Source organism: Ochotona curzoniae, unplaced genomic scaffold, assembly GCF_017591425.1.
Source record: "Ochotona curzoniae isolate NIBS_2020 unplaced genomic scaffold, NIBS_Ocur_1.0 scaffold_2453, whole genome shotgun sequence".
In the NCBI taxonomy this organism is placed as follows: domain Eukaryota; kingdom Metazoa; phylum Chordata; class Mammalia; order Lagomorpha; family Ochotonidae; genus Ochotona; species Ochotona curzoniae.
In genome coordinates this window covers 3,886,660-3,904,251 of record NW_024467094.1, presented here as the reverse complement: position 1 = coordinate 3,904,251, position 17,592 = coordinate 3,886,660, and the positions used below count along the sequence as shown (strand labels likewise).

Genomic DNA, 17,592 nt, shown 5'->3' with positions numbered 1-17,592 from the left:
GAAGATAGGAAAGAACACTGTGAGCAACTTAAAATAACACTTCTTGCATCAAGCTCTGTATATCAAATATCTATTTGTTGAGTAGAGTCCAGAGGGGATATCAGATCTTGTTTGCTGGAGCTTCAAGAATCATAGAGCATAGATCTTCATAAAACATGGCTCAGTTAGAATTTTGCATCTAAAGTTCAGGACGTCATTAAGACAATTTCTAGGGAAAGAAAAAAGTCCTGCAGAGAATAAAATGGTCTTTTTTGATTTGGCATAGTGATGGAAGTCTCCCTAGTCTTCAGATGTCTCCTTCCCATCTAACTTTGCAAAAGTGTAAATTCACCCGTGGAGACATGGGCAAAGGAGGCACGCTTCACAGGCGTTGCCTTAAATCTTCCTGGAAAGTGAGTCCCACAGTGCATCCTTTCACCTGCTGGAAGCTGGCCTCTTCCACCCAAGTAGGGGCCTAATATGCAAACGCTGTGCCCTGCAGAGCCTGTGAAGAGGCAGACAGTTAGGATAAAGGAAGGGAAATCGAGAGTCCCCAGGAGTTCTCAACATGCTCTCATTCAGCAGATTGTATTCTAAAGCAGAATTATGCACAAGGTGGTGTGCTAGACCATAGAGGGACAGCAGTGCTGAGCAAGATGGCCCTTGAAAGAGAATCCAAGAGTTCAGGTGAGAAGGCATTTGGCCTAGCAGTTAAGATGCCACTTAGAATGCCCAAATCCCAGGGGCTGGTGTTGTAGTAAAGTGGGTAAGGCGATACCTGCTACACCAGCATTCTGTATAGGCACTCATCAAGTCCTAGCTACTCTGTTTTTGATCCAGTTCCCTGCTCATGTACTTGAGAAAGCAACAGATGATGGCCCAACATGATAGACGCACATAAAATCCCTGGCTCCTGGCTTTGGACTGGCCCAGACACAGCCATTGTACCCATCTGAAGAATATTATACATCCCTCTCTTTCTTTGTGTATGTTAACTGTGCCTTTCAAATAAGGAAAATCTTTTTAAAAAGAGAATTCCCATGCACCATCTGGGTTCAATGCTTGGCAGTGGCTCCTGACTCCAGCATCCTGCAAATGCAGGCCTTGGGTGACAACAATGGATCAAGTGACTGGGTCCCTGCACCCCATGTGGGAAACCTTGGTCTTGGCTCCCACCTTTATTCCCATGCAAGGCCTATTGTGGATATTTGGTAAGTGAATCAGTGGTTGAGAACACATTTTATCTGCCAAAGATAGTAAGAACAGAAATGTGTGCAATTGAGTGTGTAACTCATCACATTCCATAAGAAGACTCCTTATGTTCATAAGGAAATTAGTTCATAATTTTTGGAATAAGGAAGTGGAAAGAAGAAGGAAGGAAGGTAGACAATCCAATGGTCCTCAGAGATCATCCAGTCCTATGATTTTCCTGGGGGTTGTTGTTGTTGTTAAAGAAATTTTTATGTATGTTATGAAAAACTATGTATGCATTTTGAAAGTTTGCACATCAAAAGAAGTCTATCCTTTAGTTCCATTTTTCCATGATTTTCTTAAAGTTCTTGCATGTATTGTCTGCAGTGGCTTCGAGGACCTCTGCCCCAGCTGCTCCCCTTTTTCTTTGTAGAAGCCTCTGAGAATACCAATTCTCTAACATGGAGATTCTCTTCAGAAAACAGATCAAAGACTTGTGATCTCAAACAGTCCCCATTCATCCATGATGTTCACACACACACACACACACACAAATGTGGTTGAAGAAGCTAAAGAGCTCTTTCAAATACCCCAAAGCCAAATCCAAAGTTGTTTCATTTTCTACAGACTTGACTTATGAGAATTTAAATGCATGCAATCAGAAGATCTCAAATAATTACAATCCTCCCCCAAATCCTGAAGTTCGCCACAGGTTGTCTAAATTTGAATCTGGTGGCCATGTGAACTGCAAGTTGTGTTTAGGTTATTTTTAGCTGATCGATGAAAACACCTGCCATTGTTTGGCAGAATCCATCTTAACTTTGTCATTAGATGAAGTCTCCAGAGATTGTCCCCTGAAAAAGACAAATAAATAGATAATAACTCCCTCCTGTGGCAGCAGAGCTGAGGCCAAACTCAGTGTCTCCCATTCCCTGCCTTTGCTCAAATGTTCAAACGCCATCATGCTGTCTTTGAAAGCCCTTACTGATACCTTGATCATAGAACAGCTTGCAGCCAAAAAATATTTAGCTGGAATTGGAAAAATGAAAAATGAATGTGTGAAAACACCAGAGATAAACTAACACATCTTTGTCTCACGGTGACCAACATTGAGTGGAAAATGTCACTTATTCAGCTACTTGCACTCCACACTGATGAGCAAATTCTGAGCTTTCCCTCCTACTGATTCTAATCAGCTGACAGCATGTGCAATATTGAGTTGACCAGTGAAACGAGTACAAATGAATTTCTTCCTTCTTCCTGGGCATGCATCCTCCTGGTTTTGAGGGTGGTGCTGAATAATAAATCGTTCACAGAAATGAATAACAAAAAAACTTTTTAATTAAGTTGCTTATTTGATATGCGAGGCAGAGAGAGGGACAGAGAGACAGAGACAGAGAGCGAGCATGTTCCTAAGCAACCACTTGTTCACACCTCAAATATCTATAACAGTAGGGGCTGAACCAAGGCCAAAGTCAAGGGCCAGGAATGTAATCCAGGTCTCCCACATGGCCAACCGGAACCCAACGACTTGACCCATCACTGCTGTCTCTCTCAGGCTTGTACTTGGCAGGAAGGTGGAGTCAGACGTAAGAATGAGCAATTGCACTTAACAACTCTAAAATAAGGTAACAAGTTGTTAAATGCACACCCCCAGATTTTTATTTTTCTAAATTTTTTTGAAAGGGGGAGAGAGAAAGAGAGTGAGTGAGGCAGAGATTCCACCCACTGGTTTGCTTTCCAAATGCCCACAATAGGCAGGGGTGGGCTAGGCTCCAGCTGGGATCCAGGAAATTGATGAAAACCTTCCACATCAGTAACAGGAACCCAACCAGTTAAACCAGCCTCCGCCCATGGAGTGCACTGTCAGGAAACTAGCGTTGGAAGCAGAACTGGGATTTGAACCCAGGTGCTTTGATGCAAGATCTAGACATCCTAAGTGGCATGTTAAACATGCTGCCATACTTCAGCCCCCAAATTCTTTTTATTATGACTTCTCATAAATATTTATTTTATTTTTTTTTTAAGCATCAGTCATTTTACTTGAAAGAGACAGAGAAGGAAGGATAAATGGCTGCAATGGCCAGAGTTGGGCTAGTCCAAAGCTGGGAGCCAGGAACTTCTTCTTGGTCTCCCATACGGGTAATGGGGTCCAAGGCTTGAGCCATTCTCCACTGTGTACTTTTTCAAAATGGCTGTGAAATAGCCTCTCACAGCAAATGCAGAAATACTCAACTCTTCCTATTTGAACTTAGCTCCAAAACTTGACTTCTGAATCCCAGAATGGAGATGTCAGTTTGCCTCATTTACAATCCAATCCAGGGTTCAAAATGAAATGCCGGATTATCTCTTCCTCTGGGGCTAGATGCTACAAGAAGGCATCTAGTAAAAAATCCTTACTTTCTCACAGTCTAGCACCAACCTTCTCCCCTTATTAAAGACCTGCAGTGTTGGAGTCTGTCCATCATTTCTAGTGTACGTTTCCGCACATGAAGCTCTTTATCCAAGGCCTCACTCTCCTAGGGTCAACTCTAAAATACCATCATTTGGTTGCATCCACTGCAGAGACCTTAGTGTGGAATGATCAGCTACGTGAAGTAGACCCAATCCAATGGTCACAGAGTGGTGAAATCAGTATGCGTAAACTTTTCTGATGAAGGCTCTGGGGTGAAAACACACAAGCAGACATGATTTCTGCTTCAAAGTAATTCCAGTCTAGCAGGGGACCACATCACTTCCCATTTGTTACCTGGAATAGTTCTCAACAGCCTTATACCCGTTGATGAGCGTAGATATTATAAAAACTGAAGGAAAGACATTTTTTTTCTCTTCCTCTACTGCTGACATGAGCCTATTGTTGAAAGCCTGGGAGACAGGAGGAAACATAAGCCCATTTTCTTGGAATGTGGAAGACATAATTGGTGAACTAAAATGGGTTTTGGAGGACCTGGGGCCCAAGAGAGACTGCTATTTGTCCACAAACTCTAGAGAAAACTGTCCCAGACAGAGCTGTCAGGGAAGCTCATTTCCAAGACCTGATCAATGACAATGAACGTCAAGATGCAATGAGCTGTCTATGAATGGTGCTGCCTTTATTTTTTTTGCAGACTAATCCAAGCCACAGCAGCCACACACTTACTGCAAGGCCTGGGTAAATCCCTGAATTCTGTGATGCTTCTGAATAGCACGAAGAATGACCGGGACATTTCCTGTACCCACACGCCGTGCAGCTTCACAATAGTTTTCGAGAAGTTGACCAAGTCTCTCTTCCTTTTCTCAATGCATTCATCTGACTTGGCTTTTCCCTACAGCACCCTACCACACACTGTTGGCTGTTTGAGCAGAACACAGCACAAGAGGATTAATCTCTCTGCCTCTGCCTTTCTTTCTAACATCTCAAATACAGAGATAGAAAAAGGAATCCTGGATTTCCACATCACATCCATTGGGATCAGCAGTCCTAACTCTCTTGTTTTCTCTCACCTGTCTTTCGATGTTCCACTTTTCTGTTGCTTAGAATGCACAAAATAAGTTCATTACAGGTAACTATATCTTTGTACCTAACTTCCAGACAATTTCAAGTATTCTTATAGGTTGCAATGAATTCTCAACTGTGTAAGCCAAATCTTACATATTATAAGCTTGTTTAGGAATAGCACTATTTTTGCACTCCTCTGTCATTGGACTATTGAATAGGCAATGTATTGCCCACGTAAATATTTGCAAAGAACTATCCCTTCCAAGTGGCATATATCCTGTTTGCTCCAACGAAAAGCGCTCCTGCCCCTGCTTGTCTTTACAAAGCAAGCACTGCCAAGCCCACCTTATTAGTGGGAAACTGAGGGCTCTGGTAGACTTGCAGACTGTTCAAGAATACACCAAAAATTGATAGCAAAGTAAGAACAGAACTCCATGGACAATCCCCCGATTTGGGGAGTAGCTAAGACTTTTTGAAATTATGCCCTTCCCTATTGCAGGTCTTATGTTTGAAGGGTTTTTTTTTTGTCTTTTCCCCTTCAAGAATCTTATATGTACTAAGCATCAATTTGGAAACCTATTTTTAGATTCGTCAGCAGAATATAAGTTTAGCAGTCAGTGTTTTCCGATAAATAATAACCATTATTAAACCATATTGCTATGACTCTAAGCAGGAGCAGTGACAAATGACGGCTTTAGTAGCCTTCATTAACCAACAAAGCCTCCATTTGCAATTTGTTAAAATATTAAAAAATCAGCCCTGAAAGTCCACTGCCCCTTTCTGAAACTCCCAGATTCCCAAAGACCCCAGACCAGGACCCAGTGGCCTTACTAAATCTCTCAGCAGTGATCCTCAAACGTACAAACCAGAGCCACCCAAAAGGCTTGTGATGATACGTATCCCTAAGTCCCGCCAGGGCCCAAGAATTGGAACTTCCAGCACATTCCCAGTTGCCACTATAGCTGCTGGTCCAGGAGCCACACTATTGGGAAACTCCTGTGCCACCTGCTACCACGAGTCTCCTGCTCATGGACTCTGCCTCTTGGTCTTTACCCTTAGTCCTAGTGGAAGTCCCCCACCCGGACAGTGAAGGCCTAATACCAGACCCTGCCATAGCTACAGCCCTGCTCTGCTGCCTAAGCTGCGGCGTGACTCCAGACACTGCTACTCTGTTCTGAAGACTCCAGCTCCTGTCCTAACTACGCTCCCTGGCCTCCCTTCCTGCGCTCCCCCACTTCTTTGCTCTCTTTGTCTGGCATCTCATGGGAGGCTTGGGGTTGGAGTGAAGAGAACTGCAGGGGGCCTGTTCTTATCTCGCCATCTTTCTCTGGGCTCTAAGTAAGCAAATGTTTATATACACAGCTGACCCAAATTAGCCAGAGCTGTAGGGACAGAAATAGGACTAGCCCGCAACCCAGCGCTGAGGCGAGAACGCGAATTCCCCTGTGAGGAGCCATTAATCTTCTTCCAAGGGGAACGAGTTAGATGTGTGGCTGACTGAATTTATGACTGCGTTTTAATTTGAAATTGCATGGACTTATTTTTATAATTTAAAAATCTAAATTCCTTTTCCATCTGAAATGTCAATGTCCTTTAAATACAAATTTTTGCCATTTGATACTCCCAAGGCTGCCAGCAAAAGCGATCCTAGTGTGTTTTGCAAAAAAAAAAAAAAGTTAACTAGGGAAAGGGGGCCTTGGGGATTTTGCAGGCCCCCAGAGAAAGTGGCTTAAACCCCACAGTTCTCTGGAGTCACGGAAAATGGAAACCTCAGCCCCAGGGCCATGGTGGGGTAGCTTTCCACGGTGTGACCTCAAGCTGGTGCCCCGTGAACCCCAAGGCGAACAACATGAAGGAGACACAGTGTGTATGGACCTTCTTGATGTCCTGCATGAATGATTGTGAAACTGGACATAACTTCTCCCAGACCTGGGGTAGAAGGTTCCAGGTGACCTCAAGGCTCCTGGCATCAGAGAGCTGGACTGTGAATCATTTCACAGGGGAGTTATTCACACTAAGCCACAAAGAGCTGTGGCTGTGTGAAGCTACAAAACACAGAAAGCAGTGTTTCTTAGAATAATGAAGAAGTTCCAACTAATAAGGAATTGAAGAACCTTGGGGACAAGACAAGCAGATTCTTTCAAAGTCCCAAGTCCCATTAAAACCAATTGTGTTTGAAACAAAAAAGAGAGATGTCAAATATATCCAGGCCATTATTCCCTTTGGAGCACCTGTTGAAGGAAAGGACGTATTGTTCTTGTTAGCCACTTGGGAAAGCCACACGAAGGTAGTTTGTTTTCTGAATTATGTGAGTAATTATGCCATGCCTGGATATAGGTCTAATCAATGGACCAGTAGGTGGTATGTGAAAGTCAAAGACCCATGCAGGTGGATTATTCAGGCTCACAAGGGCACAGTGAACATCAAGGCTAACTTTGAATAATCTGATTTCCTGGAGGAAACAGGGTCTTTTTTCAGAGTACCCTCAATATGAATTTCAACTGTGCTAAAAAGCAGGAAAAGGTGACAGATTTCAAATCAAAGATGATGCCTGAGCCACATGGAACATCCCACACTTCCCAGTCAGTGTGTAAGGAGAAATGGAAGGAGAGAGGAGATGGCCATGTACAAGGACTGATTTGGGAGATAAGCCCATTTGCAAGAACAAAACTCAAGAGACACTGGTACTTGGACAGTGGTAAATGCAATATGCAGGCATAATGTTCTTTTCTTTTTTCTCTATAACATGGGTCAAAATAAAAAAAGATGCCTGTATTTGGCACAGGGAGTCAGCTGGGACTGTTTCTGCACATTCCTTTGGTCAACACCATTACTGTCAGGGTGAACCATGGAGATTTATAGAGATCATTGCCTTATCAACATCCCAAGAGCTGGTATCCAGAACATAAGATAATGTGTTTGGCTACTGTTAACAATTGCCACTGTGACCACAACTTTGTGTGTCTGATGTCCATAAAATGCCTGCTAAAAACTACAATCAGATATAGTATGGCCTTAAAGACTGGATAAGGCACCGCATACACACAGACACACACACTTGACTCCAAGTAAACTGGCCAGAAATGCATTTTTTACTCCAACTCAGATTTGCAAGAACACTTGCCTGCCTGCAGTTTTTAAAGAGTGGACATCTGTTAGAGTCATCTTAGAGCTCTGGCTCATGTCATCCATCAACTTGTCCAGACTTACAAGTCAAGGGGAAAAGAAAAACCAGTGTAATTTTTGTAACCTCTGACCAACCACAGCACTTACTGTGAAAGGTGACTGTGGCTTACTGACAAAGATTGTTCCAGGTGTGTGTGTGGGGGGGGGGGGGGAACGGGGGAGAGACACAGGAAAATCTGGAAAAGTTGGAACTATTCTAAATGGAATTATCTTCCTTTGATTGGTCAGGAGTTCACTAAATGCAAAGATACTGGGACTCAGAGGAGAATGCAGTGCAAAGAGGTATACTAGCATTCAGTGCAGGTGGTTTACAGTTACTGTGTATACTATAGGACCAGTACCTGTGTTGACCACCTGGTAGTGTTCTGAGCCTCCTGCTTTCAAAGAGCGTATGTTGGTTAGAGGACCTAGGCTCCTAGCCCTCGCTGGGTGACCCTGAACAGGTCTGTCCACTTCTATGGACCTCTGCTTCTTCTCCATTCTGTTCAGAGCTGGAATTGAACTTCATTTATCTGTCATGTCCCTTCCAACCCTTAAAGTCTGCATCTGTGCTTTCCCACTCCGTGTCTCTGACCCACTAGACTTGTGCTAGATCCGGAAGACAGTCCCTTCCTGCCGTTTTCCACCGCCTACCCCAGAGTGTAACGATCCCTGCTGCCTTTGGCACTCCGCAGCAGACAAAGGGGAGAGACTCGGTTATCCCATCTACTCCGTCCCTCAAACAACAGTGCTATTTCCATCCTCCGTCTTGCGCTAGCCCTGCTGTTTCCTCAGGTCTCAGAAGGCCCTAACCCCACCACTTGTCTCAAGCTCCACCCCCACTGCTCCTCTTGGCTTAGACCTGACGTCCACCTTCTTCTGTCTCGTCTGGCTTCAGGGTGGCTGGCATCCTCAAGGCCTATCCTCTCTCATTGCTTGTGGCCTGGAAAAGGCAATCACTTCCATACTACGCCAAGCTCCACAAGCCCACCAACAAATCCTGCAAGAATGACCCACACCCTTAACGCAGCCTCTGCTCATGTCTTTGTCTTTCTGTTTCAGCACTGAAAAGTCCAACTGAATTCCATGAGCAAAGAAAAAATTTGGATAGTGACAAGGTAATTTTTTTGTTTGTTCTTGGCAAAATGCCATTCCTGAACTCCAACTATAAGGCACAGGTTCCCTGAATACTAAACTTCAACCAACACAAGTAACATTTCTACAACAAACTCTGTCCACTGGATGGATCCTGCCCTCACAGCGTATGGAATCTTATTCCTATTAACTGAAAGCTAGAAATAGGATCAACCTTATTACCTTTGAAACTTTTATTGTTTAATGTTAAAAAAAAAAAGTCACAACGAGACACTAGAGGTCGAAAGGATTTTGGTGAGGGGAATGGAAGTTGGTTTGCAAGCTGACTTTTCTACCCTTTATTGCAATGTTCTCTGAGCAAGAGAGAATTTTGTAAATTTGCTTGAATGATAAGGCAGGGTCTGTGGATATTGTTTATTTGCAGCTCTGTTTATTTGCCATTTTGTTTTCTGTGCGTGTTTTATGCATTTGAGGGCGGAAATTGGGATATAGTCGATGCAAGGTCTATACCTTCCTAAGAGATTTTTGCAGCCTGAGTTTATCAGTAACATACGTACCGTTTAGCAAGCATCAGCACTTTAAGCGAGGGGGTGCGGATATTCAGGCTGGATCGCTTTGCCTCAGAGTCCCAGCCTTTGCAACTCGTCCGTCCGTGAAGTCGACAGGAAGAGCAAGGTTCTGCAACTCTTCAAAAGCACTCCTGAGTAGCCATTTTTCTACCTGCTAAAGAATAACAAAGAACAGCAGGCTGTCTTTTCTCAGAGCTGGAGTGATTCCACAGGGCCTGGCTCAGAACGGAAAATCAGGGACCTGGGGTTCAGTATCGGTCCCACCTCACTCCCATCATCGTTATAAGCAGTGCATCATCTGAAAGAGGCTGAGACTTGGGAAAGGATGTATTCCCAGTTGTCCTTCCAACACACCGAGGGGTCAGAATCTCAAAGCTTTCCATTCTCACAAGTCCCAAGAGAGTGGTCAAACAGGTAGCAGAAGAGGGAACATACGCTATCAGCTTCCATTCGATAGATTCAGGCAACATTTTTTTCTCGGCCCTGGGTGTATCTGAAAAGGCAGTGCACGAAGATTGGTTATTACACAAACAGTCCAAGGAGCACAACTGTCACAAGGATGTTGCATTAGCTTGCACCTGCCTTGCCCTTGAAGAACTTTTAGCCCTGATGTAAGCCTGGTCCTCTTTGTCTTCCACATCACAGAATTGCATAGGGGCCACCTTCGCAACACTCTCTTCATCACACTATGAGATGCCTGGGAGAGAGGTGGTTGTGCAAGTTCCACGTGCTATAAGTAGAGCACTCTTCCCTTCGAAAGGAATTGAGACTTATCTTTTTTTTCCAAAGTTAAAGCTGGGTGATTCCCTATGCTTCTGTTCTACAGACTGAAGATTCCCTGAAGCACAAGGCCAGAAGCAGGTCCGACCGTGCCGACTTGGTTAATATGCACATTCTCCAAGGTAAGCCTGAGCAGTGTCATAAACCAGGAGATGCTAGTCACACCGTGGGCCCCTTATTCCTGAGTTTGTGTGTGATGGTGCCATTACTAAAACCTCTTGAAAAGTGCCCCCTGCCCTTCCAGATGGACTCATTTCCAGCAGCCTTCCATTTCATGTAAGCCAGGTAGAAACTTGTATCTGGAAATCATCTCATGGTTAAGACGGCATTAGGCTTGGGTTCCAATGTTAGATGTACCCCCACTCTAAATCCCAGGAAAATCACACAGGAAATGCCCCCCATATGATGCCAATTGTAAGGGTCTTTCAAAAAGGTCATGGAAAAATGGAACTAAAAGATATAGGCATCTGGAAACAAAAGGTTTTTTTTTTTTTTTGTAAAACCATACACCATGTTTTCATAATATTTTTTTCATGAGCTTTTTGAAGATCCATCATATTCCTGGGTTTGAAAATATTTTTTAGATAAACCTCTCTTTTAATTCCCTTTCCACAAACTTTTGAACTTTTTGCAGTGCCCTCGTATTGTTAATCTGGATCATCATTCACTTTGGAATGTGATTGGGACTCCCTACCTGGTTCCATAGCCTCTAGGTAACTGCTTGATTCTGCTTTGCTGCTGCTGCCTGGCATGCAAGGATGGCCAGTCTGAGACGTCTAGGGCTGGAAAAAGCAGGCTCCGTTGCACCATGTGGGGCTGCCAGCTCTGTCATGGGGAGTGCGTGATGAGACAAATATGCAAGTGGCCCCCATATTCAGACCCCTGGATAAACAGCTGCTGTTCCTAGGATGGGAATCCCATAGAACACAGATGGCTACTTCCTTTCACAGTGGAGCTGTGGAGTATTTATTCGTTGAGCAAACGCTGTATTTGGATGCATGCAAGGGGCTTGCTGTCCAGCTAGATCCTGTGAGCACAATGATGAGGATGACATAGGTTCTCAAAGAATACTAGAACAGGTATCCATGACAATTAACATCTATAATCCAGCACAACAACGGGGGCGGGGTGTATGTTGTCAAGAATGCATGGTAGAGGAAGAGAGGCATCTGAATCAGGAAGCAGAAGGAGGAGCAAAGAGATGAGCTGCATCACCAAGGCTGGACCAGGGAAACAAAGTTGAAAGGGCATGACAAGTTAAAGGAGCAGCATGTACAAGGCACAGGCACTATTTGAAGATATGGATTTCTTTGCAAAAACTGTGCTAGCCTAAAGTAGTATGAAAGATCCTGGAATATCAAAATTCCAAGCTGGAATCAAAATGCTGGCTCTGGTCAGCATCTGTTTTGATTTCACTCTGGCTTCCCACTGTCTTTCAACCCCAAATGGAATGAAGAGAAAGTATGGAGGAAAATGTAGGTCTTTTTTTTTCAAGATTTATTTATTTTTATTACAAAGTCAGATATATAGAGAGGAGAGATAGACAGCAAGATCTTCCATCCGATGATTCACTCCCCAAGTGAGCGCAGCGGCCGGTGCTATGCCGATCCAGAGCCAGGAGCCAGAAACCTCCTCAAGGTCTCCCACATGGGTGCATGATCCCAAAGCATTGGGCTGTCCTCGACTGCTTTCCACTTCCCATCCAAGCAGGGAGCTGGATGGGAAGTGGAGCTGCCGGAATACCAACCAGCGTCCATATGGAATCCCGGCGCATTCAAGGCGAGGACTTTAGCCGCTAGGCCACGCCACTGGGCCCCCAAAATGTAGGTCTTAAGGGAAGGGTTATGTGGTTGGTATTGAACTGGATGACATAAGTTCAAAAGATGCATCCACAGGATGCCATGTGCCTTGGGAGAGAAGAGAAAGAATCTTAAGAGAAAGGGACAAGATGCCTACCTCCTCTGAGATAATGTCTAGGTACCTGAAAATAGCTCCTGTATCAGCAACAAATCATAGCTAGACATATAATCCCAGAAATTCCATTTCCAATAACATACAGACTTCTCAAGGATCAAGTTGCAAATAAAAACAAATATATATTCAAGAATTGGAATAGGACATACATTTTTATGCACTGTTAGTGGGAATGCAATAAGGTAAATTGCTGGTAAATTTTGACAGTGTGTATGAAATCTTTAAAAGTATACCCACCTTTTAGTCCTATAACACAGTTTCTGACATTTTATCCAAGAAAATAATAAGACATACAAAGATTCATGAATAGTAACTTTAATCTTGGAAGACAAATAAACAGATGTATTTCCTACCCATGGATTCACCTCCTTCCACAACTTCCCCAATAGCCAGGGTTAGACCAGATTGAAATCAGTAGCCAAGAACTCACCTAGGGATGAAAATCAGTAGCCAAGAACTCACATAGGTCTCCACATGGGTGGCAGGGACCCAAGAATCTGAGCCATGATCCACTACCTCCCAAGGTGCACATTGGCAGGAAGCTAGAATGGAGAACAGAGACGGGACTCTAACCTGGGTACTTCAATACGGAGTGTAGGCAACCCAAGCAGAGAGATTTTATGACTGTACCAACTTCCACTGCTGCAATGATGGAATTAGTTTAGGTAGCACAGCATTGAAAATGATGACATGTCCAACAATAGCAGGTTAGCTGAGTAAATTACAAATCATTCAAATGATTACTGGCTATTACAAACAAGACTTTCAAAGACTAACAATTTAATGAGAAAGTGCTTACAAGATAATGTTTAGTGGGGAAAAAAGGCACAAAACAATGCTATATTTACGGCCACATTTGGGGAAGAAAAAAAAATACGTAAAGTATATTTATAGTCAGATTCTTGCAAGAAAAAAATATATAGAACTAACAATAAATATACATGACTAAGAAAGATACTCAAGTATCCAGAATAATTGGCTAAGGGGGAAATTTCCCGTGGCATTCATTATTTTTGGTAGACTCAGCATTTTTTATCTTTGTGACAATGAATAATACTACAGTCCAAACAGTTTAAGCAATGTTATTTATGTTAGTCTTAAATGAAAAATCTCAGGACATTGAATGGCAAAGACCTCAGCTGAGTGGCAGTGTCTCTGAGGAGTGTCACAGAATCCCCTTCTTGTCCCCAACAGAGTAGAGAATTAGCCCCTTGGAGCACCAAAGATCTGCTAGCCCCAAAGTGACCCTTGCCCTAGAAGAATTCATTGCCAAATTTCAGTAGCAGCAGGGTAAGACCAAGGGTCAGAGCTTGTAAATGCCAGAGGTAATCAATGCAGAGGAGATCCTTAAGAACAGGGAGAGTGAGGAGGGCTCTGGGCTGGGATGAAGGTGGGTGGGGAGTAGACAGGAAGCTCTTGACAGTAGAGAAAGGAAATAAACCAAGGCACAGAAGTGACTGTAGGGCAGCATGAGTTGCTGAAAGGAAAAAGTGGGCTCACTGGTGTGGTGGATTTAGGATGAAGAGCCTCAGGTCATAAAAGGAAGTGGATCTGTTCTGTCAGCTGGTAATGACAGCAAGATATATAAGAGGAGAGGAAAATCTTCTGGAAATTAGTCCTCTGTTGCCATGTGGTGGATCAGGGAGCTCTTAGCGAGTTTAGCAAGGAGCCCTTGTAGCGTTCTCAAGGGGGTGGTTTGCAGAGGATTTAGGCTGCGCCTTCTTCGGGTTGAGTACTAATGTCTCCTACTTCCCGTTGCAAAGAACTAAGCATCTGCAGTTTCCAGACAAGTTCAGTCTACTGCAGCAGATGGGGCATCACTAGACCTCTCCTGTGTGGAAAGTTCTAGATCACCTTCTATGTGCAAAATTTGAATGGGGACATCAGCAGTGGCAAAATAGTAGCGTTGGCAGACTTCTCCGTAGGCTCTCCACATTCTTAGTCTATCAGAGAAGCTGCAGACACTTATGGAATGTTAACTTAGGGTTCTCCACTGGGGAAAGGAATTGGCAAGATGCTTCGTTGAGGTCTGCACCAGAGCAAGGACAAACTCAATCTGGTGGGGAGTTGGTGTCAGCCTTATAGAGTGGATTTAGGACTCTACAGGGGGGTCACGTTTCTCACTTCATAAATGATGAGCAATCGCCTGTTGGAAACAGTTGACTGAAATTAAAAATCCCTCTGTTTAACTAGATAACTTTGTCAAAGGGAGCTTTTACAGCTGACCCGGAGTCTTGGCTCAGTCTGTGTCACAGAAATGACATGTCTGAAACCCACAACAAGTCATGCCACCCCCTCTCATGAAGACAATAGATCACACTGACTACAGGCTTAGCTTGTGCCAGTCACAATGCCAATCCTGTAGCTTAGGGTCAGGCAAGCAACTTGGGCCTGCGTGGATGGCTTGCTTACAAAACCGCCAAATTGCACATTTTTCCACAAATCCTCGCAAAGCAAGTTTCTCGAGCTTTTCTCCTGTGCCTCTCTATTTGCCTTTATTTGGAAGTGTCTGGTCTTTTGTGCTAATCCCCATGAAGTGATGATGATTGCATTGAAAAATTATTAGGATGGTAGAGCACGACGTGACACAATGTTTTGTCATCACAAGCCAAAAACGAGCAAAAAAAAAAAAAGATAATAAATAAGGCATCAAATTCGAGAACTGACCCTTTTCCTTTCAACCCCTCAGCCTCCACTACGGAGAGGTCCCTCCCATCTGCTCAGATGAAGCTGAAAAGAGCCCGACTCGCAGATGATCTCAATGAGAAGATTGCTCTCCGGCCCGGGCCCCTGGAGCTGGTGGAGAAGAACATTCTCCCTGTGGATTCTTCCGTGAAGGAGGCCATAAAAGGTGGTGAGAGCAAATGACATGCCTGTGTCTGATCATTCATTACATCCCAAGGCTATGAGAACACTGATGACATCCTGCTGGCCCTTCTTACTGCACAAGAACCAAATTAGCATATTACCCACAGCCAGAGACGAGACCCTAGGGTTGAGAAAGAAACCCACATTCACTCACTCTCCCAGTTGAGGTGAGCACAACTCAAGTTCACGTGACTTAGCCAGGCTAGGAACCTGAGTGACCATAAGCCTCAAACCATCTCCCCTCTTAGATCCCACGTGTTAGGAATCACGGTCATGACTCTCTTGAGCTTCCTGTTTTTAAAAGGGGTGGACCAGTACCTTGGGAAGACAATTGATTTTGAAGCAGGAGAACTGGGATTCCTGCCCAGTTTGGCTATTATCAGCTGGGGTTTGCCCAACTAACTGTTTCTCACTGAGGTGAAGGTGACGGTGTCTGGTCCTACCCAGTTCTTAGGAGTGAAATCCATGTCAAACAATGCATGGAAAACTCTCCTGTGGTCGTGAGGCCAGATACACATAGTTAATCATCAACAGGAATTCTGCCATCAACTGCTACAATCATTTCATAGACTTCAGTTCGCTCATAGAGGGGGTTTAATGGCAACTGGGAAAATCCCAATAGAAGACAGAACAAAAAAGGGGGAATATAATTATTCCATAGGCAAGCCATCTTTCTTCCAGCCAGATCAACAAACAGCTTAGGGAACACTTGGTAAGAGAATGGCTTTTAAAAAAAGTTTGGGTCAACAAAATTTTGGGAATTCATGCATAGGAAGTATCTTCAATAAGTTTATAGAAGATTTTTATTATAAAAAGATTATGCATGTTTCAATAAAAAAATGTCTTGCATACCAAAGTAAACTTATGTTTTAATTCCATTGTGCTATATATCTTTTAAAATCTTCTCGTAAGTTTGTGTGGTTTGACATATCATCAAAACAATATGGATAAGGGTGTTTAATGCCCTTAACTTAGAACGTCTTAGTAGCACCACAGGCCATATAAGGGTCACTGCTTTCCTTCATGGCCATGGGCTGGCTACAAACCGTCCAGCATCACCAGAGACATTCGTGCCACCTAGCATTGGCCTAGGAAAAAACCAAAGTTCAAAATCCCAACTACAGTTTCTACTGAATATTCATCATTTTTGCACTACTGTGAAATGGAAAAAAAAGTAATTTGAAGCATCATAAATTGTGAACTATCTATCTGTGCTTGCTTCATGAATAAAGTTACAGTTAACCTCTACATATTTTCCAATGTTCTAGAAGCAAGTACAATCACAGTGGTTACTTGAAAACATTGCTTATTAATATCATGGGAACCAGTGGCCCTCTTAGGAGTAGTTCTTCAATGACTGTTCCACTATTTTAGCTATAATTACTTAGGGACGTAAAATTCCTTCTGAAGTTGATATGTACAACCAACCTCTTTAAGCTAAGACTTCTCGTTATACTCCTGAACTCCAAAGGAATGAGTCTCAAGCACGTAGGACTTAGTATTGCCTCACAATTGTTTCAAGTTTCTCTAAAACTAGAGTCAGACTCCATTTATCATTTCAAAACCATGTACAAGGGTACTTTAAAAAGTTCATGGAAATGTGTTATTAAAAAAAAACTATACATAGATTTCAAATTCTCATATCAAAATAAACTTAGCTTTTAAGTCTATTGTAGCAATTCTATTTTCCACAAGTGCTTTAATTGCTTGTTTAAATTTGAGAGCTGGAAGAAGTGACAGACAGTAAGAGAATTTCCATGCATTGACTGACTCTTCATGTGCCAGCCGTAGGCAAGGGGTCAAGTTCAGGAGGTAAGAATTCAGTGCAGGTGGCTCCCATGGCTGGGAGGCAAGCATCCTAACCAGTGTCTTCACGGCAAGGCCAAGGCCCGGCCCTACTTTCCACTAACTTGAAAGTAGTCTTGAATGTTGTGTGTTTTCTTTCTCCCTCCCTCCATTTTTCACTAAACAAACTAGAAATCTCCTCTTCGCAACTGATTGGCCAAAAGGAAGCAAGGCACAATTGTTTAGAGATTTGTGTTGGCTTTTCTCAGATTCGATTTTGCTCTCCGTCTAGCTTTCTGAGTAGGAAAATCACTATGAAGAGAGCTGAGACTCAGGAAAACTTATCTGGCTGCAGGTACAGTGGGCACATGGTATAAATACAAGCACACCAATTAAAAGGGGGAAGAGGGTTAAGAAAAAAATAAAATCCACAAGATGCAAAGCCACCTGAAGGCAGTAAAATAGAAGCTGTGGAGTCCATCGGCCTGGTGTTCAAACCTAGACTTGACCTTGTGCTCATAGACAAGTGGCTTTTCCTCATCAACTCCCTCATCTGTAAAATTTCTGTAATAGTAATGGGGCCTTTTTTTTCCGAGGTAGATCCATTAAGTAATTTTTCAGGATTTATTTTATGCATTTGAAAGGCAGAGTTACAGAGGAGTTGAGGGGGAGAAACAGAGAGCAAATGACATCTTCCATCCACTTGTA

General features: G+C 43.3%; 1 protein-coding gene across 2 annotated transcripts in view; it reads left to right on the top strand.

The window, feature by feature from the left end:
* The window catches only part of MYOCD (myocardin), an 82,183-nt gene that overhangs the window by 31,465 nt on the left and 33,126 nt on the right, over positions 1 to 17,592 (top strand). For both annotated transcript variants that reach the window (XM_041000705.1, XM_041000706.1), the window contains exons 3-5: positions 8,876 to 8,931; positions 10,304 to 10,379; positions 14,921 to 15,082. In XM_041000705.1, coding sequence (XP_040856639.1) covers positions 8,876 to 8,931; positions 10,304 to 10,379; positions 14,921 to 15,082 — 294 coding nt within the window. The remainder of the gene's footprint in view (positions 1 to 8,875; positions 8,932 to 10,303; positions 10,380 to 14,920; positions 15,083 to 17,592) is intronic.